This window comes from Anopheles ziemanni, chromosome 2 (genome assembly GCF_943734765.1).
Source record: "Anopheles ziemanni chromosome 2, idAnoZiCoDA_A2_x.2, whole genome shotgun sequence".
NCBI lineage: Eukaryota > Metazoa > Arthropoda > Insecta > Diptera > Culicidae > Anopheles > Anopheles ziemanni.
In genome coordinates this window covers 74,965,888-74,992,061 of record NC_080705.1, presented here as the reverse complement: position 1 = coordinate 74,992,061, position 26,174 = coordinate 74,965,888, and the positions used below count along the sequence as shown (strand labels likewise).

The window sequence follows — 26,174 nt, the reverse complement described above, 5'->3', positions numbered from 1 at the left end:
CAAAGGATACGGAAACGTGGAACCAATGATTTTGTAGCAACCAAATGTTCATATCATATGGCAGCAATGGATAAGATGGAAACAAATGTCCATAAAGGAAGGAACATTAATATTTCTTTTTTTAATTTATATTTTGCTACAGATGCACGCTATGTAGGATTTATTGAATGAAGAGACATTTCAAGCAGGATATCCTTCGACGTTTCAACCCTTGGAGTAAGTGATAAGATTAAAATAAACAAAAATAAAAACAAAATACATGTATAGTCGGGAAACTACGGATGAGGCGTTTATAAGCAAAGCTATAGCTTTACGAAAGAACACGTTTTACGGTTTTAAGGATGTGTATTTCATTATGCTTATTTTCAATGTCAATAGCAGTTTATTTATTTTATTTTAATTCTGTTATTAATTGCTCCACATAACTTTTAAAGTATCAAATGCTTCGAATAGCGATATTGCATACAAAAATTACAATTAAGACTGAATAACGAGAGCTCTCCTGTAAATCCATTTCGCTGTAAGATACAGAATCTTCATGAGTCGTTGAAAGCCGTTATCTTATCATCTTATTTGTTTAATGATGTGAACGAGTATATGTCAAATAGTTACGGAATAAAATGCGCGAAATGCACAACAAATAGGGCGACTGCAGCAGAGGGACATTCCAGGCTAAAAAATTTAGAGAGTAATACATCAATCGGAGATAGGAAATAAACGAAACAATGAGGGATTTGAACCGACATACTGATAACCTTTGAGCGTGTCCCGTACGAATGCGTACATTGATAACGCCAACCAAATGTTTGGCAAAATCAACACATGAACAAAAGTGTTTGGTAATTTCGTTGTTGTTTTTATTTTTTGTCGATTAAAAAACTGTTACAGTGAACCGACATCAGTATATGGCTATAAAATCATCATGAATAGTCACAACACTTATTGCTTATTGCTTGATTTGCTTTCCAGCGACGAACACCTTTAAGATGTTCCTGTCGTCACCAACGTAGACAAACTTCTGAACCAGCTCTAGCAGCAGCTGGGTTTTAGTTTTCTCCTTCGTCAACGCTTCGGGCAAGCGGTATCCACCAATCGGTTGAGGCTCCGTGTCGATCAGCAGTGCGTCAAACTGTTTGCCTGCTACAAAGTTTCCCACTTTTGCATCCAGTGCTAGTGCTGTGTTTTAATGAAAAGTAGAACATTTCCAGATCAATAGGAGCTTACGACGAAAAACGAAAAATGTTCTTACCTTGCGCGCCTCCAAGAGTGGCCAAATATAAGACCTGATTGTAGTTGAACGGTGTGTAGGGTTTTTGCTGCCCATCCGATCCACCCTCGACTCGTCCGGTTCCTTTAACATTTTGCGTTTTCATGAAGTTTAGATGCTGCGAGACACCCAGCGCGGCACGCATCGCCGCCAGGATGGACATATCGCTGCCACCCGATACGTCCGTGCCAAGACCAACCTTTACCCGTGCCTCTAGCAACCGACGGACGTCACAAAATCCCGACCCGAGGTTAGTGTTAGAGCTAGGACAGTGGGCAATCGACGTTCCGCGGGCAGAGAGCATCTCAAGCTCGGCATCCTCTAGGTGAACCCCGTGGGCTAGTACGGTTTTCCCAGTCAGCAGTCCCACCTCATCATATACACCGACATAATGCGGGGCACTGGGGAACTGCTGCTTGACGGTTTCAATCTCACCGAGATTTTCCGAAACGTGCGTCTGCACGTTAAGCTCATACTGTTCGGCCAGCGATGCTAAGGCACGCATGAGTTTATCGTCGCAAGTGATCGCGAACCGGGGCGTAACAATCGGGCGTACCAAATCGCTTTCCTTGGCCATCACATACCGGATGAAATCCACATTGTCCTCCACCGATTTTTCGGTGCATGATTCACTGGAAAGATGTGAGCATCAGGAAGGAACGATAGAGAATATTTGTGCACATTTAAAAGAAGCTCACATGTAAAAGTCCGGACACATACGGTTTGAAGAGACCTTCCCGACGAAACCCCGCTGCCCCTGACGTAGCATTTCGTCCACCAGTATTTTATTCGTTTCAGTGTACAGCGAGGCGAAGTAGCACGCGGTTGTGGTCCCATGGACAATCGTGTTGTTCTGTGGATGAATCAATTTTAAGCGACACTTTCAACTTGAAGACAACTGATTCCCTACCACCACGTATTTGTACACCCGCTCCGCGAAGGCAGCATCACGATAGTTTGATTCCAGTGGGAAAGTGTAAGACTCGAGCCACTCGAGTAGCGGTTTGTCCAGCCCTAGTCCAATATTTGGCACCTGGGGGGCATGTATGTGGCAATCGATCAGTCCAGGCAGCAGAAACTGAGATGGCGAAAGTTCTACTTTCGCATATTCGGCTGCCTCCGGCAATAGGGAAGATAGCTGCGAGCGATCACCAATCGCTTCAATCTAAACGAGGGACGAACAGATAAAAATACACATAGAAATCTAAGCAGTCTGCTATTATTTGCCCCAATCACTCACCTTTCCATCGTTGACTGCAAGGAAACCATCAACGTAAATTTCCAACTCCTCAAGCGATTTGGAATGTACAATTTGACCGAGGAACACTTGCTTCATGGTTGATTGTGATTGAAACCTTCACTGTACCGCACGATTGAACGTCGCTTGTTGAACTAAAGGCACAAGAGATAGGAAATAACGTGTTCTATTCGCTTACAGCTCTTGATTAACAAGCGTAACGAGCTGATAAAAATTGCCGGCTAAGCAAGTTGTGGCTGATGTTGACGTTGACGAAATGCAGCAGTGTTTCATCTGAGAATGTGCCTGGTGTAATAGTGATTTCTGGAGACCTTTTTGCGTGAATTAAACATAACAACGTTATCGTTATTAATGTTACTTTTTACTTCTTTAAGCATAAATCACATGAAAGTAAACATCTTTGTAAAATTGAAAATAACAGTCCAAGTAATTTTCTGTTGTTTGTTTTGACAGTTCATCGACTGTTCTGTCGAACCGGTAATTACCGGTTCCAATCGACATACTGTTCAAACACATAGTTTGAAATATCGGTGAATCGACATTCGGCATATCCTTAGACGTATATATTTGTTTGTACTGTTTTTAACAAAATGTGCAAATATGTGATTTGTGAATTTTAAAGATTCGGTTATGTTATGTGATGTTAAAATAAATAAATTGAAAGAAATGAGTAAAAACCTTGGTAATGTTATAGCGTGGTCCGATTTGCTAACCGCCTGACCCCTATAAATGACAATACATTTAGTATTTTAAAGGTTATTGAGAGAAATCTATATAACTGAATATTGATGATGTGAGTGACAAAAGCTTTACACCTAAAATGTCATATAAATATCCGCAGTGTCATATAAATATCCGTAAGTCTTGTAAGCCCTTAACAGGCAAGCATAACCAAGATGGTCGTTACGCCAAGAAGAATTTAACTTATGATTTTTCCTACCTGCTAATCCTACTTCACGCCAAGAACTTCTACATGTTGAAGTACATTTTTGTTTTACATAACTTGGTCAAAGTTTTAATAAAGAAACGTTACGACTGGGTCACTTATAAAACAACATGTAAATTCTAGTTTATAATTTAACCGAAACTAAAGCATAACATGCCATTTCTTTTTTACGATCCATTCTTGCTTTCTTTGCAGCCGAGATTGGTTTCTCAATTTACTGCCCCTGCTAGCAGCGCGACAAGAATTGGTTCAAGAATTAAGTCATAGCAACGGAACAATTGCTCTCCACGACCCGCCAAGTAGATCCAATATCATCTTTCATTCGTCGTTGTAGCTAATAAAACGTACGCAGTACATCAATCAACGAGGACCGCGAGAGACAAGTGGGAATTAAATCGCAGTCCGAACACTTAACCGAAGACGACGATTCCATTATGCCGTGGCGAGAAACACCCCCCTGGTGGCAGCATTTAAGCATCCCCCATAATGTACGCCGCTTTTGCCGTTCGATTGTTGTGTTGTCGCGGGAAGCTCACAGTAGGCAATGCGAAGCGAAATGCACGCGTATTGGCGTGCTGCTGCGCCCAGCGAAACGGGATATGGCGCGTGGTTACCGTCGGTAGATAGCGGAGATGATACACTTGTAGTACTGTAAATACTGATGCTTCCTTCTCCCTCCCGAGGGTAGTTTATTTGACCTGCCACACCGGGAGGAAGCGATAAATGATTTCTGCAGCTACAAAGAAAGTGGAAAGGACGCAAGGGACAGAAAGACTGGCAGGGATGAAAGAATAAAAAGAAACGAAAATTGTACACGTATAAACGAGCATGGGACATTCAAATCAGAATCGTTTTTCCAATTTCCAATCCCACGCCTGCCCTGATCCTACGTTGCAGTAGCAATCAAGTATAACTACCACACACCGAGTCGACCGTTGAGGGCAATCGATGGTGATAGCTGCGACTATGATGGTATCTTATTTTCTCCTCCCGGTAATAAGGCCAGCTCATCAAAAGCGAGCCCCGAAACGATCGAAAGATGGTGGTCTCGTTTACTCGCTCCTGTTGCCATCGCGGCACACCATTATCCCTCATCTTCCTCGCAGTAAAAGTGGCACAATTCTCTTGCTCCCGTTTCGAATGGCGAATGGTTCCGCTCATTCTGTTCTTCTTTCTCGCTCTGCCACGTGGGCATCGGGATAGCGTCCCGGTCTGCTCCATCCCGCATTTGGTGATGGAGCGCAGTCGTTGATTTGTGTATAATTTATTTCACACAACCATATCAATTGATCCATTCGTGCTATCCTTCTTCAACTCTTTCTCTCTCTCTCTCTCTCTCTCTCTCTCTCTCACAACGTGTCAAGAGAACATCGTCCTTTCTCTCGACGCGTCTCACGCCTTTCACTCACCATGCTGCTATCCTTTTCCCGGCTCCAACACACTGGCACGTGCAACCCAACGCACCTACACCGCCGCAACGTTACGAAAGGGGAAGGAGCAGCGCCGGTGGGGTGAACAAGCGGCGACAGTAATAATATACGGATGATGGTGTTGTGTGCGATGAATATGAATGTAATTCTATGCTCCATTAGTGCGCGAGGGGAGTCGATTATCTTTTACTGCCTTTCATGATGTGTTTGTTTCTCAAATCAGACAAATGGTTTCAGTTGTAAATTGACATTCGGAGTTTTTGTTAATAGTCGATAAATTGACATTGAGCAGTGTGCATGGTGGTACCGGGAACCAGGAGCTTATATCTAGGTGCGTTGTGTTGTGCCGTTTGAGTGAGCTGAGTGTTTAGGCAGCGCGCAGGCAAGTGAGGCGGCGGTGCGTGTTTTCGGGTGTCAGTTACGGTCGTGCTGCTGCTGCTGTTGCTCTTGTTACTGTGTTATGTTGTTGCTGCTATTATCGCTGCTACTGTTATTATTATTATCGTCGTTTGCTCTCGAGCACTTTCTCTCTCGCTCTCTCTCTTACACACGCCTGCTTTGTTGTACCTCCCGCGTTTCCTGTTCGCTGCTGGCACGACGACGCTGTTTATTTCAATTAAGGCGCTCTGTTTAAGCGTTTTTCCAGGAGGCTTTCCCGGCAGTGCCCCTTCTGATTCTTTCAAGCAATAACGACGTTTTTGCCGAACGTAATTACGGCACGCTCGTCGAGCTCATGGACGTTTCTGGTTGTGTCATCAGCTTGCTTTACCATCTCTTTATCGTAATTACTTTCTACTCGGTCGGTTATGGATCGCTTGGGATGCAAGTTGTGATAGTTGCATTCTTCCCCGCTGTGTGCGATTGCAGTCGTCGAAAAGACATTTATAGGAACCAGAATTACCGGTCAATGACTAACCGGAGTGCAAACGGTAACTATATCACTAAACTCACTGTGCACCAGGCCACTGGCGCTTTCTGTGTGCTCGTCGCGCGTAATATTTCGCTGGGCGATTAGTTCGGTTGCCTTACTTCTGTTCCCATCATTCGCGGATTTAACTTCACCATTTACCTGCTTTTAACCGCGGGGCAGCCGTCGACGTGAACGAGCGCGGCGTTTTTCTCCATTGGAATCGTAGTCCCCTTTGCCATATCGTCATCATCGCCGTGAGCTAATTTGCAATCGCGCGCATCTCGCTCTTTCGCTCCGCGGGGTGTTCGCGTGCTAATTCTTCTTTCATTGCTCTCTGGCCACAGCGCAAAGTGTGTGCCCCATTGCGTACCGTGTTCTTCCCGTCTGTGCAAGTAGTGCAAGTTGATCACTCGAGAATGTTTCTGACCGCGATTTTGCGCGATGCTACTCTTATTTTTATTGATATTATTATTATTGCCCTGCTTGGGGTTTGGCGAGAGAACTGCGTTTTGGAATGCTACACCGGCGTTTAACTGCAACACTGTGTGTCGATTATTATTACGCGGAGGGGTCGTTTAATAGCGCCAAGCGAGTGTTTACTAATATAGGGGTTGTAAACTGATTGGCTGATGAATGGCCGTATGCTTGTGAGCGGTACTCTGCCTGCACGTGCATCTGCAGGCATTATTTTATTACTTCTCAGCAGTAGCCGTCCTTTTATTACTAACCCTCATAGCTGCGACTTAAATAATGCATTATTTTTATTTGATATATTTCTTACGTATATTTTAAATTTGGTATATAAATTTAGATCGGGAAGCAGGTTTGATAATTATATAATCCGTAAACGAATTATTATGGTTTTGATTTATGATGACCATTACAAAGGATAAAAATGTTAAAAAGAAAAGGTTAAGTTTCATATAGGCAATATTTAATTTCAATTTGATCAAGTCGTTGTAATAAAAGAGGGTTGAATAAATCTCCCTTCTAAGCGGTCGTAGGCGTAAGGGTTTAGCCCAATCGAAGAAAGATAACTGAGTCACCTTCGTGCCCAGCAATTAAAAGGAAGAAAAATAACAAGTGTTAATTACGTTGAAAGGAAGCTTTTGCGAGCAACACCTTAGGAAATAATTTTTATAATTTCAAATAAAATATCCTACCACTCATTCACATCGGCGCACATATCGGCGTTCGCGATGGAAAATAATTTCATTACGACAAATTAGCCTCAGGCCTTAAGGTTGATGGTGCGCGAACGAGCAAAGGATACCAGTGTGTCAATTGGATGGAATGGAAACGAAATCACTTGCGCTGTGCAAACACACACACAACCCCCCTCCACCACCCGCATCACAAGCCTTCTTACCCACGTGCTTCCGCTGTCTTTGGCGGGGGCCATCCTTCCTTTTCAGCGGATGACGCGGCAAGCGTCGGGGTAAGTTTGTCTCGCCGCGTCCGGTGGTAGGAAATTTACGTAGAACCACGACACAACCGTTCGGTAAAAGGGGTTGTTTTTGGCCCCGTTCCACCTCTCGCACCGTCGTGTCAACGTGGACAGTGCGGCGCGAGAGGGAGAAAGCATGCGTGTGTGTATGTGTGTGTGTGTGTATGATGCGATGGGTAAATTGAATAATAATTCCTGAACCATCTGAAAACGGTCGACCCGCAGCGCTCGATCGCGTGTCGTTACACGCAGCGGAATCGTTAGCGGGCGTTACTGGATCGAGCCACTAAAGTATGTCCAAGAAGTGTGTTTGTAGTGCGGTTCGACGCGTTCTCGGACGAACACACACGGTCGTCGTCGTCGTCGGAGACGGAATCTGTGGCCCCGGGAACCGAGTCGTGTGGGGATATATAAATCGAAGCAAGTTATGGTCCCTGGGGTTTTTGGAAAGTGCGCCAGTGGCAGACGCGCATGAATGAATGAACGGAACGGGGGGAAAGGATGCGTCAGCTGCCTGGGGCGAAGGGACGCGGAGGGATTGGAAAGGATGGCTGATGGCCAGCATGGCAATGGTTATAATATGTATCATCCAGGTCGAGCCAGAGTGGCAACAGCGGCGCAGCAGCATCCGACGAGCGAGCTGGCCGACGACCACGGCTGCGAGTGACAGTTATTGAGCAATTTGAATCGGTGATTGTGTGTGATGATTCTCAAGTGTTCCAACCGTGTTCCGTTCGCCAGCCGCTAAGAAGCCGAAAAGGAACAAGTGGATATAGAAAGTAACGAGGGTTGTGCAACTGAAGTGTATTGATTATTATTCCAATTACTACCATTACCACTTTTGTCCGCGGCAGAAAGACAACGAGTGCAGTGTGCAACAACCAAAGGCCCATTCAAGATCGATGGGAAAGTGAAAAGAGTGTGACCGAAAGTAGTAATAAACCCGTAATCCACCAGATAAACACAGCAGGCACAGCACAGGTGCGGATGGAATATACTATTCCACGAAGATTGTTGTAAAAACAGAAACCTACTATCGAAGCCAGCCATTACGCGCGAACCCGTTGAAAGAACCTCCCCCCCGCCGGGTAAGTGTCTCCATCGTTCGTGTTTCTTTATTTATCGATGGCTTTATTTAAGCGTCCACTCCCCATACCTCTCTCCCGCGCTCAACCCCTCACCATCCTTGTCGAGTGGTTTATTTTCGTTATCAATTGCTTGAATTGGTGCTGTTCGTTCTGTCCGTCAGAAAAGTTGTTAATTAATTGATCGTTTGAATCGGCGCTGTGGGAGGGGGTGTTTAAAATGCAAGTGCCGTTTTTTCCCTCTCTGCGCGTTCTGCGTGTGTTCGCGTTTGCGCAGCAGTCCATGACTTTAATTGCACACTTTCATAACCGTGCGCAAAGCGGGCACGTCCCCGCGTGAACGTAATAATAAAAACCAGATTGCCATTTAAGTACAATTACAACTATTGTCGAATGGGTAATTCGATCGAGAGAAAGGATGTATGTTTTTACATGTCGGCTTCGAAGTAAAACAGTACACAACCTCGTCGAATAATTTTTAATACCTTGGTTCATTCAGGTACCGTGGGAGCTATAAAGGTTTCCAAACAGTTTTTATATTCGTGGAAGTTATGAAGTGTTGTTTTATGTAAAAAAATATATTCATACTAAAATAAAATGTTTGTACATTAATTCCGTAGGCCTTCCGTAGGCCTACTATTTATTTAAAACAAACAAGAATCAACTATTTGTTCATGAAACATCTACAAACAGGTAGTAAAAATATTATCATTCTCACCAAAAAAAAAGGTGAAAATTGTGAAGGAATTTAAAAGAAAATTTTCAAATACATTTGAACAATCAGAAATAATACTGTTTGTCTCGGGTTGTTTGTTATATTAATCAATATTAACTCACCATTCCCTTCTACTCTTGAGGATTAAATGCAGAAAGACAAACCAATTGAACATTTAAACAAACGGTCGAAGGAAAGATTCGCAGTTAAAAGTATGAATAATCCAGTCTTTTAATAGCAAGCCGAAGGATTATATTAAAGATACAACCATCCGGCATGATAGTGAACATGGAACGTGCTTTGTGACTAGCAATATGTTATTTCTAATATTGTCACGCTCAAATTCGTACGAAAAGTATAATGAAAATGATTTGAAAACATTCTATAAGCATTAATTGAATTTGGTTTGCACTACACGTTTCCACCTAATCCCAAGCGGGCACGCACGATTTGTTGTAAGCAAAGCTTCGTCCAATAAATAAATGACACCCATGCGAAAGAGCATTCCCGTGATGATGCCCGGCATGTGTGTATGTGCACTTGGTTCGCATTCGCATAGTTATTATAAGAAGAGCACCCGCTGCTGGCTGCCCGTCAACATAACGCGGGATTAAAGGGACCGGGCGAAAAACTGCATCGTGTGCATTTCATCGTGATCGTCCATTACGGGGCGGCGTCCCTTTTCCGTGCACATGCAAATGCACTGCTCGGTAAATGATGCATTCCGTGCTGCAGCAGCCCCCAACGACGGTGTGGTGTGGCCTCATTGCATGGCACGGCACGACGAACCAAAATAAAAAAGAAGTAAAAAAGAAAACAGATCTGAAAACATGTTTTAAAACCGTCACAGAAAATTGAATGTTCAAGCGAAAAAGTCATGATGCGAAGGCAAATGTTAATTACAGTTAAATAGACTGCCTCGGATGGGGTGGGAGGGGACGAAAGGGTGGGAGGACGGGAGGACGGAATGTCCCCTAATGGATGGCGCGTTGGAATCATTCTGATGCGAACGCCAAAGGGTGATGCGGCAAGGAGGTGCCGGTAGGGTTTATAGATGCGGTCGCGAAAAGTATTGGTATCGTAAGTGTACCCGAGCGTAGAATGAAAATGAAATAAAAAACCCCCCACCATACGTGCTCCCCCGTTCCGTGAGGGTGGGGTGGCAATGGGAGGGGGTGAAAGAAAATAAAACACAACCAATCGTTGAACCGAAAAACGAGACACTTTATCCAGCGATCCATCGCGGGGTTGCTTCCGTTTGGGAGCCCTGCAAAGGAGCCAGAACGACGCAAGTGGGAAAGTAAACGTGAGAAGGAGACAGTGCGATGGAAATGGGAAAGGGAACGAGGGAGACAGATCCGCGCGTATACGTCATTTAATGGGAGGTAATTCGACGAAATGGCGATGGTGGTCGAGACGAGAGCAAAACAAGACACCACTTAAATGATAAATCTACAATTTTGCAAGCCCGCAGCAAACGTCTGGATGTCGAGGAACGGCGAAGAGGCCGACAACAGACGACAGGGTGAACAGGATACGCGAATGGCTTCTCGGTAGCTTCTGTCCCGCGCACTAAATGGACACTACTACTGTGCGACTGGAGGGCCCCAATGCACAGTGGGTGTATGTCGGCTACAATGGAGGCCGAAGGGCTTTATAACATCGTTCCAGAGCTAACTTATCCTAGTTGCTTGGCAAAAAGTGTAGATTTCAAGAATCGAAAAAGTCCGACGGGATTGAAAAGTGCGACGGGTAAATCAATGTAATCTGAAAACTTCAAATCGTTTACCCTTTTCGTTGATTTCATTTTTCCATGTAATTGAATACTTTACTCTTTCAAATATCCATTCATTATTTATAGCAGTTTCATTTACCTAATTTATTTCGTTAAAACCACATGCTTTTAATGTTATAGTTGCCAAGAATATGACTTGTGAGTCAGATTTGATCACTTTGGTGACGAATAAAGGATATGTCCATCATGAGGATCGGCGTATCGACGCTTACATGAAAATTCATATTCTGGCTTATTTGTTCTACTGCATTGACTCTTTGGGCATATTCTAGTATTTTCCACGAAACAGAACATAAATCATTTTTTTCTTCGCCATCAACAAAGTGTTAACACTATTACGTTTCACGGTTTTTATAATAATTAAACATTTACTAAAGATGTTATGCGATATGCAGAAATTTCTATAAATCGATAATGCTATGCCGTCGATTAAGGTTTTATATCATTTCCCTACCTAAACCAGTAAGTTTAAATTCGGAAATCGTAACAGGTTTGATTGATGATTTGATTGTCCGACTATGTGTTGCACACATTTGTAATAGTTTCCAGCGATCATTGCCATTTTTTTTTTGTGTATCGCGAGCCATCTAATACCGACCCATTGGCACGCTGTGCGATGACATTGGTGGAAGTGTATTACTCCGACCGGGAAAAGCAACGAATGGAAAAGGAAAACGAATTCCCCACGATGCTGAACCGAATCGTTTCATTGTGTCCCAATGCTGGGCCATCCTTCGCCATTGGGGTGGGCGGGGAGGATAATGCGAATGTAATTGCGTATCCTATGTATTGTGTCCGTGTCTGTGTGCGTTGGACAAAGTGCGCCGTTTGGTATTACTCAATTATTTCGTCCCTTCGTCTTTGAGGTGCTGGCGAGCGAGGATGGAAAATTATCGGCATTCATGGAGGATCCGCGAGAGTGTGGAGAAAGTCGCAAGAATGATGACTATGTTGTGATCCACCACACGCAAGCAGAAGTTTGATAGATGAAGCGTAAAATATGCTACACGAAGAATCTGGTGCCGGTCACGTTGCGTTCCTAGGGAATGATGCGAAAGCGGACAATTTCTGCCATTTGTATTTGTGTTGTAATGTGGCACTATACCATAATATTCATTCGTAAGGACATGCATTAATTACGACCAGTTATTAATTTGGTTTGGATGTGTTTGTGTTTGCATGACATGTCTTATTTCATTATCTGTTTATTTAAAAACCGTTACGGTAACAGCAGGATCAGCATAAATAAATCTGTCCTGCCATTTTCTACTCTTTCTTATAACCTTTTTCGTTATAGGTGTACTTCGAGATTTTACCCTTGTATGCATTAGATTTTCCGCAAATTATGTTCGAAAAATTTGTAAAAAACATTTCATTAAAATAGGTATAGTAAATTATACATGATGCGATAGTTACCCTTCGAATGAGAATAACAAGATTGTTGGTGATGAATCGTAAAAATTGTTATTCAAGAAACTGGCAAACGAAATGATTCCTTTCAACTTTTGTACGTCAATGTCGAGTTCGTAATAGACGTATCACGTAAAAGCGCTGCACACATTAGACGCGTTAATTGAGGATAAAGATTCCACTCCGCTGGAGGAATTGGACCGTTTCCAAATGGTTAGAACTTGTGATCTGCTTTTCAATGTATTTAGTTTATTGATTCAACCGATGGGGATGGGCCGGGCCGGCATCCGGCTTTAAGCCGAACGTTGAAACACATCGGGTTTAAAAATAAGCGCTTCCGCGCTGCGTGTATGGTGGCGGCGGCCCAGGGCCAGGGCCGGGGGGATCCGTTTGGGAAGTGTGCGAGTGAGTGTGGAGAGATTGTCTTCCCTTCGCGCGCCATCCATCTGTTCGACTGCTCGCTCGGGCGCTAATTAACTCCGCAGTCGTGCATGTATTATGCTTGCTAAAACAATTAGCCAAATGGTCGTTATTGTACATTTAACGTTTTAACCGTGCGGGGTTGGAGGGGATTGGGTTGGTCCCCCCGAGGGGCGACTCCTTTCGGCTGTCCCGATTTCCAGCCAATTCTCGCTGGTTCATCTCGATCCCTTTCCCTCATAGGCACAGTCTCCCGGTCGATCCGGTGAGGCTATTAATGGTGGTCTTATTCTGCGCCATGATTTATCATCGAATATTATTGGTTCAGCGCGGCAAAGGTAGACCGTCGTCGTTTATGCACGTGACGGTGGACGGATTGATAAGTGTCTTTCAAAGTGGATTTATTATTGTCGAAGTGGAACTTGATCAAATTTAGTCCATCTTTGTGACCCAAATTTCGTATCTATCAAACATTCTGAATCAATGGACAAACTATTAAAGCAAACATTTGCAGTTACGTCCTGGGATTATTGTTAATTTTTTTACGCAAGAATTTGAGGCAAAAACAGAAATAAAATGCAAATTTGAATGATATAAAATGCTTCGTTATGTAACACATGATATTTTAATGGCAATGTATTATTACTAAATCACAAAACTGGATAAAATCAGGGAACCTCTTTTCTAGGTGAGTTGGTGCTTCAATTGTAATTAAATTGCTTTTATTGCTAATCATTCGTTAGGACACTTCGTTTTATTGCTCGATATAATAAAGTGTAACGTTTTAGGTCCATCAGTAGGCCATGTTGCAGAGTTTTTGAAGCGATTCTCGCATATGAAGAGTTCTATAACAAATTGCTTAAAGTATGTAAATATTAATTGAGATATTCCTTTTCTGGTAACATTTCGTTTCAAAATTTAAACCTGTAGTAGTAGCACTTGGAACGAGGAAAATACACATCCACTTTCTTCCTCCGCTTGTTCCCTTCCTCCAGTGGCACGGGTGTGTGTGTGTGTGTGTATGGGATGATCGAAATTACTCGGTGCTGTGTGGCATCATCATTGGCGGTAGCTTCGGCGCAGCATCCATCACCACCAGCATCATCGCATCCACATCATCTTCATCATCGTCATCCCGGGCTCTTCCCCTCCCTCCCCACGCTGCACGGGAAACGTACCCCGGCGTAAACGATGCTGCTTCCGGAAATTGTCCCGCGTTCCTTCTTCCCTGTTCGCGAGGGTGGCTAGCGGGAGGGTAAGAGGTGAAGGGCACGCGGGAAACGCGGCGCGCGGGGGAGACGGGGTCGACGAGATACTTCACAAGCCATCAATTAACATCATAGAGTGCGCCGATGTTAAATGGTAATTGACTCATTTCTGAGGCAAACATACTCACACACACACACGCTCACGGGAGCGAAATCATCATTCGAATAATTGTCCGTCGTTGTGGCAATATGTAGATATCGTGTGGGATTGCTGCAAGTGAGGGGAACGGCTGCCAGGGATGGGAAAGAGCATCGCACATACACATTCCGTTATGACGATGATCTTTCTTCTGTCCCTTTTTCGCCTTCCTCCCTCCCTTCCCGTCCCCCCACTACGTTTCTCTATCTCTTTCCTTTTTAACCGAGCATACCGAGGGTGCACATTCCGGGCATAATACAAGTGCTTTGGAGTATTTTATTCGGCCCAAAACGAAAAGGAAACGCTCTCCGATGCATGGCATTCTGGTGATCTTTGCTCCGCTTGCTCCGATTTACAATCGCAATATGCACACAAAGGAAGAGAAATTTGGAACATACTTCTTGCTGCAACTTCAGCATGCCATGCCAAAAAACCCCGTTTCGAGAAGAACCCGAGTCGTGCTGGCTCGTTGCTACTGCTTTTAAAATGCCACCATCTCGAAATCTCAAGGCATGCTAGCGATTTGCTGACGACGACGAGGACGACGGAGAACATACTGAGCACAGATACCTTCTCTTTCCATATCGTTCCCGTTTATTGTCTCCCTCTTGCGAATCGGAAATGCTGCTCCCTCTCCCTCCCGACCCAGAACGGCTTTTCCGAATGGGAAAGGGCACCGCTTAATGAAATTGTTATTGACGATTATAATGTTGATATGTGGAACGAGGGGGGAAGGGGGAAGGGTGGGAATGGGAAACGTTGTGTGACAGAGATCCGGCAGTGCATAAACGATACATAGGGACAATTAAATCGATATGAAATCGTCGGTCGACCAAATTCGCCAGCCAACAGTTTAATGCTGGACCGACCAATAATGTTGGTTGATCGAACACAAATGCGGTGTGTGTGTGAAGGTGTGTGTAGGGTAGTGTAGGGGTAGGTTGTGGAGCCTACGTGGTCACCAAACAACTCACAGCCCGGTGATGATGTATCATCGTCTCATCAGCTTTTCGAGTGTCGTCGGTGGACGAAGCGGTCCGTGTGTGCATCATTTGCCAATCGTTGGGCCTTCCTCCGGCAATGTGATCCTTTCTTGGGGGCCTCCGACCGCATCCCGCCCCGTCGAAAGGCCCGTTTGCCGGGAGAGCACACTGTCCGCTTGCTGTTTATTAATAATTGAATAAATTTTGCGTTCAACGTTTCAAAATCGCCTCCGGTGAGAAGCGGGGATGATTTAGGTTCCACCACCCCTAAAGGGTGGTGGCGGTGGGCTTGCAAAAGGATGCACCATGAACTGAGCTATGTTGCAACGGATGAAGAGAGCCAGGGCCGCGATGGATGGAAGTCAATAACAGTTGGGTGGGAGGGAGAGTCGGGGTCAGTATGAACCTTTCGAAAGGGGATGCAGGATGTGCAATGTTTGTTCGCTGGGGGTGGACACGGGGTAGGATAGAAGGGGGGAGGGGGGGGGGGGGGGCAGTGTTCGATGATAAACTTCCGACGGTATGGCACAAAGAAATTATTCCGGGCCAAATTATTGATCCAGCGGTAGTGGTCCGTTCGTCGATTTGCTCGTACATCCATCGACGTCAAAGATCGATGCAGTATGGGAAAGTAAGAGACAGAGAAAGTTAGAGTTAGAGAGAGAGAGAGCGACAAAGCGGGGAAGGAAGGCGGAAGTAACGTGGGAGTTCATTGGTGAATATCGATGGCGATGCAACCGAGCCTTGAACGAAGCAGGAAGGAATTTCAACAAACTGTTATTTAAACCATAGCTCATGTTTGCAAATTACACTCAATATTGTTTAGGCGTTGGGTGGAATTGTGTTATTGAGTTTATTGCAAATTACTTCCCCGATTGTGACGGTGGGCAGCAAATAAATAAGGTTATATTTTGAAATGATCCATTAGGCCATTTGTTTTAACCAATATCCTTGTTGAATGTTTCGATAAAATCGACCCTGGATTGTAGGGCGAATTGAAACTATCGATTGGCGGCATGATGCTGATTGGAAAGAGAAATGGATCTCATGCGTCCTAGTTAACCCTTGTGTCGGGAACGAAAAAAAACTGTACGGAACCATAGCTGGGCGATCCAGATAATTGTTTGGAAAAGGCCGAATTGTGGAGTGCAATCCCCTATGAATGATGTAATTAGTTGTAATTAGTCAACTGAAAATATGCAGCTTATCATTATTTCAAATATGCTAAACAATACAAGTTTAAGTAAAAGTTTTGTCATCCGTATTTAAATTAAATTTTGGTATTGATTTCATTGAAACATTTTTTAAACACGTTCAGTATTACCTCATCAATATATGGATGACGCTATAACTTTTTACTTTATTAATATGGTTAGTTTTAAAACGGCCGTTGAACGGTAAATATTACTCGACCATTGAAAGCTTTATTTTGGTACGATACATGTTGATTTCAAAATTAAGAAAAAAAGTTCTTCGATCAAACATGTATCAAAAAGATTTTATATCAAGGTTGAATAGTTTTAAAGGGATGTTTAACAAAATTGAAACCAATGGAAATACACGAGAAATTTGTGTCGATTGAAATTATTTAAATTGAAATTGCTGTAACATTTCTACAGTGAGATTTGCAAAAAATATGAATTAATACGATTGAAAATTCAGTGAAGGTTGAACATACCAAATCCTTGTGATGTTTGGTGTGGAAAGTGCAAGCAATGCTATTCGGCAGAAATTCAAATACGTCCCCGTTTTTCCCCACAAAACCTCACTAAATGATGCTTAACCAAAAGCAATCATTCCCTTCAATTAGATTATGCTTTTCAAACCGTTTTTAATTAAGTCCACCTCGTACGTTGTGCGCTAGTGAAAAGATTACTTTCATCTTCTGTATCACACGCTTCTTGACGAGATGTATGTGAGACAATTAAAAACAACATTGCGTCAGTACGTCCCAAACTTCGTTCCCGCTGAAAGACGAGACCACCGTTGGCGGCCAACGTTTGGTCCAAGGCATGACGAAGGGAACAACCGGGCCCATTTTGATCCGATTTATTATTATCTCACTGCGTGAGATATGAACGTCCGTAACAGATGGGCCGCCACATTTTGTCACATAATTTTTTACCTTCCCGTCATATTTATAGTGACATAAAAATAATTATTAATAGCGACCCGTGCGTGTCTTTTTGGGCGGAGTCTTAATGATGCTTGATTTGCTTACGAAGTGTTCATGGGTGTTTCTGTTCTCGTGTGTGTTGTTCTCTTGCGTCCTTTTGGTTACTGTTGGCCACTTGCGATGATTTAATGATTTCGAAACAGTACTTTTACTGTTGTCAACAACATTTTTGTGAACCGCTTTCGAATGATGTGTATCGGGAATAATAAAATTGTACAAGAAAAGAAGCATGATTTCTATTCCGACTTCAACATCAATTGATGTCAATTTGTTAATTCGCGTGCTTCTAACCGATCGCGGCATTGAAGTCTCTCCGAACGATAAGGGCGGTTCTTGGATTTGTGTCATTTCTCAAATTTACTTGATGTATTTTGATTTGTTTCATGCTTTATTAACGCACCACCATCGTTCGTGTTTCTTTTCTTGCAGATATTTGCTACGATATGGTGAAAAGCATACACTAGTTGGGAAGCAGAGTGCGGTTGGATAAAATGACCCAAGCGGAGGAGGTGCTGGAGGTAAAGAATCTCTACCACAGCAACGTGCCCGACGACCAGCACTCGCCGACCCGTCACGGCGAGAAGGACAACGGTGCGGACGGAGGCGGGCCCGCCACCAACCACCCGCCGAAGGTACCGCTGCCCTCTGACACGACGACGACGGTCGTCGGGAACGGCCACCAAAGCGGGCCGCCCGCTAGTAACAGTGCCGCCACCGAGGACGACGAGGAGAAGCGCCAGAAAACCCAATGGCACCCGCACGTTTATGCCAACCCGCCGAAGCAGCCACCGACGCCACACTCGATCATGGACATTCTTGGCTGGAAGGGAAGTGGCACGCAAGCCGCTAAGGCGTCCTCCGTTGGCGGTGGCGTAATGGCGTCGTTCTACTATCGACGACGTTCGATGGATGTTGTTGCCGGAGAACGAGGGTCGGATGAAAATATCATCGTCGATCGGGACGTTGAGGAGGAGGAGGATCGGAGAAGCCACGAGGAGGAGGATGAGGAGGACGAGCAGGAGGACGATGAGGACGCGGATGTGGAGGAGGAGGAGGGGGACGCCGACGGTAACGATCAGCCGTTGGATCTTTGCATATCGAAACCGGCCGGCATGGGACGGGAGGGGGATGGTCGGAAAATGTCCTTGGACAGGCTGCAGGATCGCAAGATAACATCAGAGGAAGGTACGTGCGATGAGGGGGAAGGAGAGAGGGATAGAAATAGGGTTTCCGTTTGTAAACGATTGCATTATACATATTGAAAAAAATAATCTTTCCTGTTTAACATTCTACAATGCTGCCATATTTGAAACCAGAGATTCTCAATCTCTTTCTTATCGCGACGAAGGTTGATGTTTTTGATAACTAGAAACGAGGAAGAATAGCAAAAGTTTTGACAGAATATAATTCGCCAAAGCATCTGTGATTTAATTTATGAAAGCGCAAATGGCTGCTACGGAGTCCTCAGGGATACATTCTTTTCTCCCTTTGTTTGCTTCACACTTCATTAATTCACAACTTCTTTATCTCAACTTTTCATCGGGACTGGAACTTTCTGTGCTTCCTTCTTTCGATTGTTTATTTTTTTCAAATTTTCAAATGTTTTCTTCATTACTGATAATTTTCCTTTTTTTGTGTGTGTTTTTGTTGATCTAATTGTCGACTTTTAGTTTACGGTAGAGAGATTTTTCATCTTTTGAAAATCGAAAGTATTCAAAATCAAAACCGTAGTGTGTACGACTAATTTCTCCCGATCATGTCGACGATCGACGCTCTTGGTCGAATTCAAAATGTTTGCTTTTAATCACAATCGGTGTGGCATGCTATTTTTCAACTGTTTCAGAACGCTCGCCTTATCATTTGGTCTTTTTTCTTTATCTTACCTTTCCCTTCTGCAGACTCGACGCAAGAGTCCACACGATCGTCCTCCACGTACGTCCAGCAGCAGCATCGGCGCCATCAGCATCCGGCGGTCAGCACACAGCACCCACGAAGACCCGCCCCACCACCAACGGCCACCCCGTCCAGCGATGCCGACTCGGACATCTGCATGTCGAACGATGACTCGTCCACCACGACCACCACCGGGGACGGTCGGTTTAGCGCCGCCACCACCGACGGGATCGCCTCGGCCACCGCGACCATGTCGACGCTGTTTTCGCTCCCCAAGGCGGGTGGCGCCTCGGTGATGCTGGCCACGACCGATGCCACCGGTAGTCCAACGATAGTAGCGAACGGGCGGGGTAGCATCACCGCCTCGCCCGTGGCCATTTCCTCGAGCCCGTCCGCCGCAGCGGCAACGATGGAGGTAGAAAGTCGGGAGGAATCGGGGACAACAACCGGCGGCGGCGGCGGTCATCACAGACGCAAGAAAAAGGCCCGCACCACGTTTACCGGACGGCAAATTTTCGAGCTCGAAAAGCAGTTCGAGGTGAAGAAGTACCTTTCGTCCAACGAGCGCACCGAGATGGCGAAGTTGCTGAACGTTACCGAAACGCAGGTGGGTGGGGCATGCAGACGAGCGACCTATTGTTGGTTTACATGGAAAATTCTAGTTCTAGTACTTAGATGTAATGTAGCCGAATTTGTGTAAAAGACAGTTTGCTACCTTTAAGTTTCTACCTTGAAAGAACGAAACGGAACGACAAACAATTTTCTTGTCATGCAGATTTCTGTTATTAGAAAATTGTTTTACAAATTAATCAAGGTTAATACCCTCAAATTTGTTTTAATTCCGTTCCTTGAAATAATCCTAAACGTGCGGCATTGAAAGTTAGGTTAAATTTCACGCGAAAAGGTGGCCATGCGTTTCTATAACAACAACACCGCTTACTGATTTTTTTCTTAAAATCAATTGAATCATTAAGTTTATCAGTCAATTCCAAGATCACTTCAACGGTTTCAATTAAATATCCTACTTGTTTCTAATTTAATAATCAGTAATCTGTGAAAAGGGAAAATTTAGGATCTTAATTCCTGCAGAGGAGAAGTAACCATTACACGAAAATGGGATTTTGAAAGCTGTGTGCGATGTGCGTGCAGGGAAGATTCTCTCTTTCGGAAGGAAGACGAAATATGCTAGGCCTGGCATTTATCGTTGAGCCAAAGTAGTTACGTCATGTCTTATAATCAGGGTCGCGTGTTGTTGAAATATGAGCTGTTCAATTTCTGTTAACGGGAAGCAGTTGTAGAACTGTTAGGGAATAATAATCAATAAGCGTTTGGTTTGTCAAGTAGACAAGTTTTTCACATCTTTGTTGAACACGCTAGCGTTATAAGAGCTACGGCATCAATAAATGGACCACGATTGCTCAATTGGCGTTTGTGGCACCACAATGAATTAACATAAGCACCACTCGGTTTTGAATACCGTGCGGTTTCTTACAAAGATTTCTAAACAGCATCATTAAAGACTCCTGTCGACATTTGACGACTCCACAGGAAATAATCCGTAACCTATTTATAGGGGGTTTTTTTGAGATGCGACCACCACAAAACCGAAAACTTTTCGATCACCACCCAACCACGTGGTGTCCAACTCATTTCGGTTTAAATGGAAGTAAAACTAATCCTTCCTCTTCTTGGAGAGCGCATGTTGTTCTAATAATTACCCACCGGATGACGATGATGATGCTGGCGGTGATGAAGATATTTCTGACTTCCGTTCCGAGGGTCCCTTGATCCTCATTAGTTAATATCGGTTCAGCAGGTTCGAGCAGAAAATTCGACGATCGTAAACGGCTTGTGAGGGAGAGCTTAATTTGTTTATTTATTTTTTTCCCTCCAACTTCCCTGAAAACTGATTGACAACTGCGCCGTTTAAACCGCGACCGTGCGAAGGGGAGAGCAAGCCGTGGAATGTTCACTTGCGCCACTTCTACTTAACGCCTATCCTGGGTGTGTGTGTTGGATGAGCTATTTCCTTCGACGACCCGCTCTCCCATTCCGCGAGCTCTGGTCGGTGCTGCTGCGGGGGTAATCTTTGTCCTCCCGAATGTTTTTTTTCTTCGGATTTTCCGTGTCTAATTCTTACCCGGTCTCGTTGGCGTTAACGCGTGATCCGGCGACACGCGGCTGGTAGCTCGCGAAGGCGGCAAACATGAAACGACACTTAAATCCATTTATGACGCTCTGATGTGCGAGCGCGTGCTTGAGCGGACCGAGAGAAGGATGAGATATTTAGGAACACGCCAACGCGGACACACCGGGCGGGATGATTTACTTTTATTAGTTTTCCACAAGTTTCGCCGGTAGAGTGAGAGAGAGAGACGGAGAAATGGAGGGGAGGGGGGACAATTTTAGGAGGAGTAGGAAAACTCCAATCGATCTCCGGTAGACCGATCGTTCCGTTCGGGCCTCCGTTTCGTTTACGTTCATGTTTATTATGATTGTCACCTCCCGGTTTCTGGCTTGTTGGAGCCGCTTAGTGGAGTTGAACTGTTCTACGAACTACTTCCTCCACACTCTGTCACTTGTGTTTGTCACAGGGAATCACGCTCCTTGCCATCATCCAACGTTACCATCAGCGGCTCCCGGGGATTGGAGGATTAACCGAAGCGGGACAAAAGTGAGATCTTTTCTAACTCATCATCCATTTCTTTCGCTGCCTCATGACGAAGATGAATATCTATGTTGTGTGTGTGTGTGTTGATGGTACAAAATTAAAAATGAAATGTTTATTTTCCAATCCATCCTCCTAACAAATGGTCTTCGTCGTCCTCGTCGTCCCATTCGGGTGTCGTCGATCATCTTCATCATTCCGCGATGAGTTTTCGATCGCGACCGTGTGCTGTTGTCCCCGCGGTGTTCGGCCGTCTTTTGGTCGGGTGGCGAGAGGAAGGACGAGGACGCCTTCCAACAATCATAAAAACGCGACAGTTATAAAAAGAAATGCGGACCATCGTAATGTGTTATTTTTAGTGCAATCCATCACGGGCCGGTACGGCCCTCAAAGAAAGCGTCCGCACGATGGGCCATTTCTGTCCCGGCGGTATGTGTGTGTGTTTGGGAAATTTTTGAAGAACGACCCAAAACGAACGACGCAACGCTCATTTGTGTCAGTCGCGGGCGGCGATCATCATTTTGACAACAATATTTTCCTTCCCTAATCTCTCTAAACCATCGTCGTCTTTGTCGTCGCCGTCGTCGCCGTGGCCGTCAGCGCCGTACCCCATTCGTTTGGTCGCGCGGATTAAGTGAGGAATTGCCGTTTGAATCGCCGAGAATGAGCGATTGGTGGCGCACGAAATGTGGGATAATTAATCTGACGACGACGACGACGACGGTGTCGTTGTTTTGTCTTTCACGTCACCCCTCGAAGGAAAGGTTGATCTTGCGGTGCATACCGTTTCGTTTCCCATTTCCTGTTTTCTTAACGCGCGCGCTATTTAATAAATGGGAGACTAATTTGTCCATTGAAGGTCCCGCGCGTTGACTTATGTCTTTTTTCTCCCCTGTTTCGGTTTTCATTCCAGGTGAAAATATGGTTTCAAAACAGGCGCACCAAGTGGAAAAAGCAGGACAGCGCGGGAGGTGGTAGTGGTGGGGACGTATCGACATCCGGTGGTGCACCATCCACGGCGCAGCCCTCGTCGAAGGAACCCACCGTCAGCCGGACGGGAGGTCGAGCGCCCAGCGTTACGTCACGCGGAGCGACACCCGGGGCAGCTACGGAACACCAAGCCAGCACCAAGCAACCTGCACCACCACCGCCACCCCCAACAGTGTCATGGCTTAGTGGGCTCGAGGGCCTGCAGGAGCTACCACCAGCGCAACCGCCGCCACCACCACCAGCATCGCACCAGTCCAAGAATCCCAGTGCCAAGAGTAGTCGATCGTACGGAAAAGCGGTCAATGCAGCGGCACGGAAAAACGCATCGAGCGAACGTCGTTCGGCGGCGAAGCAACAGCAGGTGGCGGTGGCTTTCTCCCCGCCCCAGCTGCTGGCGCGCCATCACCATCTTATCGCCCAGCCTCCGAAGCCTTTTTCCGCCGTCTGCTCGACGAACGGTGGTGCCGATGAGCTGGAGGTGTTGGAGGTGGAGCACACCGACGAACCGATGGTGACGACCGACGGTGACGACAGCCAGGAGGACGAGGGAGACGGTGAGAACAGGGCGGGCGATGGACGCCGCAGAAGGAAAAAGGTCGCTGGTGGTGGTGCTATCCCTTCAGGCGAGCGGATCCCTTCGAGCTAAAGAGCGGGGACCTACCCTGTGCTAGATTTAAACACGGTGCCATTTACGATAGACAACGTTCAATCCCCTTTCCCCAGTGTCGATTTGAAGGTGTTCGACATTCTCATAAATCAGTATGTAAGCATTTGTTTTTGCAGTTTTAAAATTTACGTTACATGCTTTATTTTAAACCTCAACCTTTTAAGTGTCAAAGCAGAACTTGCCCCAAGATGGCGCTGTAAAGTAGTACGTTCAGCGCCCTCTAGTAGTCGGTATTGCTACTACAGCAAGTTTTCCCTCGTAGGGGGCGCTGTATCAAACGATAAAAAGAATTTCAGAACTGCTTTTAGTAATTGGATTAAATATTATTTTTACGATCTGAAATAGCGTTTTGTTGAGTTTAAAATAGATCTTTAAAAAAAGCTAACAACCCATAAGCTGATATCAGCTCAAATTTGCACACAAATGAGCAGTTTCTGCTAATTAAAATGGAACTGTGTCTTGTGGCGAATTGTCGCAAGTTTTATAGTTTCCCTGTGCCATGGACTGTGCCGAGAGGCTCCCACCCCCATGGCGTATAGTATACGAGCTTTTTTCGAGTAGCTACCGTTCTCGCGACGACGAAAGTGATGATATTACAGAAGAAAGTAAAGAAGAGAACAGTACACATCGCTAAGGAACTGAAAGATTTACCTATCAAACAAATATGCAAACACAAATAAAACAACAAAAAAAAACACCTAGTACGTAAGTAGTCGACCGAGAAGCAAATAAAAGAGATTTTTTAACAGAGTGGAAAAGAAAACTCTTCAACGTGTTTGGTTTCTTGTGTGGTTGATGTACACAACGTCGGTTGCGGTCAACGAATCAATTTTGTTCCGTTTATTTCTTAGCTAGCGACCACGTGGTACTGGGAAGGGGGCCACTGGCCGTGATAAGGTTGCCTTAATGTTTGGCTATATATGCACCATGAAATATACAAGAGAGCGCCCCCCGCTTGGGGGCCAGGTTAAAGGTTAACACGCAAGTTACTGTTACTGGTGGCGTTTGGACTTCACCAATCTGTCTTGAAACGCTCGTACACATCCAACAACCATATACACAGGACACACATACATACACACACCACACGTACAAGGATAACAGGATTGCGGACAAATCCTTTGCAACATTACACCACGTGGGCTGAATTTCGCAACAAGTTGGGGTGTATCCATTTTATCCTGATCTTGGGCAAAAGCAATTGTATCAGCTTTCCCACTTGGTCCCGGCTGGAGTGTTGGAAGTTGTTTGATTGACCGCCTCCCCTTCCAGGGGGCGGTTTATTGCTTGGGTGTATGTGAGTGTCTTTTGCTTCGCCACCTAACCGCTAGCACGCGTGCTCCTTCTTCCTTCTCCTACATCTTACGAAGTATGTGATTTTTATTGCTCGTGTTGGTAGAACTAAAATGTAACCCTAAACATAACAACAACGTTAAAAACTAACCTATAACACTATCTACAAGGTTTGAAAATTAAAAGCCTACTGGATTGGTCATTTTCTTTACACGTACACTTGTAGCATCAGTACAAGCCAAACAAAAAACGGTAAAAGAGTAAATGAGGCCCCGGGCTAGATTCTCCTCTTCCTACTGGTTCACATTTAGCGCCTGAAGCTATGCAAAGCGCCACACATGCATTCGTTTCGAATTTTTGAACGCTAACGGTTCGCTTTAAAGACCATAACGGTTTAAACTAATCACGCAGTGGGGGTTGAATGCGGGTTAATATACTTTTTCATGTTAAGTTACTAGTAAGTAAACTATACCACACATGATGGACAGCATGAAACAATGAGTTTAGCCGAAGAAATGATTTGGAAACGGCGGCGCGCCCGCAGCGAGCGAAGCGAGCGGACTGCGCTAGGTCTACCGAAAAAGAGAGTTTGTTATAGTTTTGAGAAATAAGGGGGGCCCGTGGGCCCCCCTCATACCGCACCCTTAGGTTGATTGCGTAGCCGAAATTAACGGTACACACTACGGTTCAAATACTCGTAGGTTGAGTTTAACGAATTAATGTATCGCCAATTGCATACATTCAGTTTAAACGTCCACAAGAGGTGTAGCCACGATCGAAAACATGGCGGCCGGGGCCTCATTTACTCTTTTACCCAAAAAACCATATTACAAACAAGTTTGATGCAAAAACAAAAAGCTTTGCAATACGTTGGTTAAGTTTTCTCTGGTTGGACTAGTTTTACTTGTGGTGTTGTGTTCGTGGAGTTAATGCACTAACTTTCTCCCACTTTTAGCTTGGTTACCGCAACAAGGGAGGTTTGTTTTGTTTTTGTCTACTTGCGACGTAGACCCCGGGTTTTGTTTCATATAATTTCTCCACTCCACACGCTTCACCGCATCAGCTGTATCTATCTGGTACGTTTGCTCTGGTTTGTATTCATCGTAGGCACTTGGTAATGCAAAAGTCTGGAATGTTTCAGAAGGGGAAACAATAACTGGTTCACGCTTAGGTACACGCTACACGCTGAATATATCTTCTTTTGGCGTTTTAGAGTTACTTAATATTTTTCCACTGTCTTCACTTTTTTTCTGTTGCTCAATGAAGGTGTATGTATATAGTTCTATATAAATGTCACAAGGTTAACAATGTTTTTTCACTACACTTTGTGTGGTTGTGGTTTGAACTGTCGAGAGGAAACCTCGTTGGCCAGGAGCATTTTGGCGTTTACTCTTGTTTCTACCATCAGTCTGGA

At 44.8% G+C, this 26,174-nt stretch overlaps 2 protein-coding genes across 2 annotated transcripts; one reads left to right on the top strand and one right to left on the bottom strand.

Moving 5' to 3' along the window:
• Positions 1 to 856: 856 nt before the first annotated feature.
• On the bottom strand, positions 857 to 2,703 carry LOC131280989 (guanine deaminase). The gene is made up of 5 exons (XM_058310242.1): positions 2,508 to 2,703; positions 2,178 to 2,432; positions 1,966 to 2,120; positions 1,250 to 1,899; positions 857 to 1,176 (listed from the first exon to the last, which is right to left on the bottom strand). Exons 1-5 carry the CDS (start codon positions 2,601 to 2,603, stop codon positions 947 to 949), a joined length of 1,386 nt encoding a protein of 461 aa, XP_058166225.1. The 5' UTR covers positions 2,604 to 2,703; the 3' UTR covers positions 857 to 946.
• Positions 2,704 to 17,740: 15,037 nt separating this feature from the next.
• LOC131294337 (leiomodin-2) lies at positions 17,741 to 23,446 on the top strand. Its single transcript, XM_058322383.1, has 4 exons — positions 17,741 to 18,434; positions 19,148 to 19,462; positions 19,562 to 19,749; positions 22,724 to 23,446. Exons 1-4 carry the CDS (start codon positions 17,741 to 17,743, stop codon positions 23,444 to 23,446), a joined length of 1,920 nt encoding a protein of 639 aa, XP_058178366.1.
• The last annotated feature ends 2,728 nt before the right edge of the window (positions 23,447 to 26,174 follow it).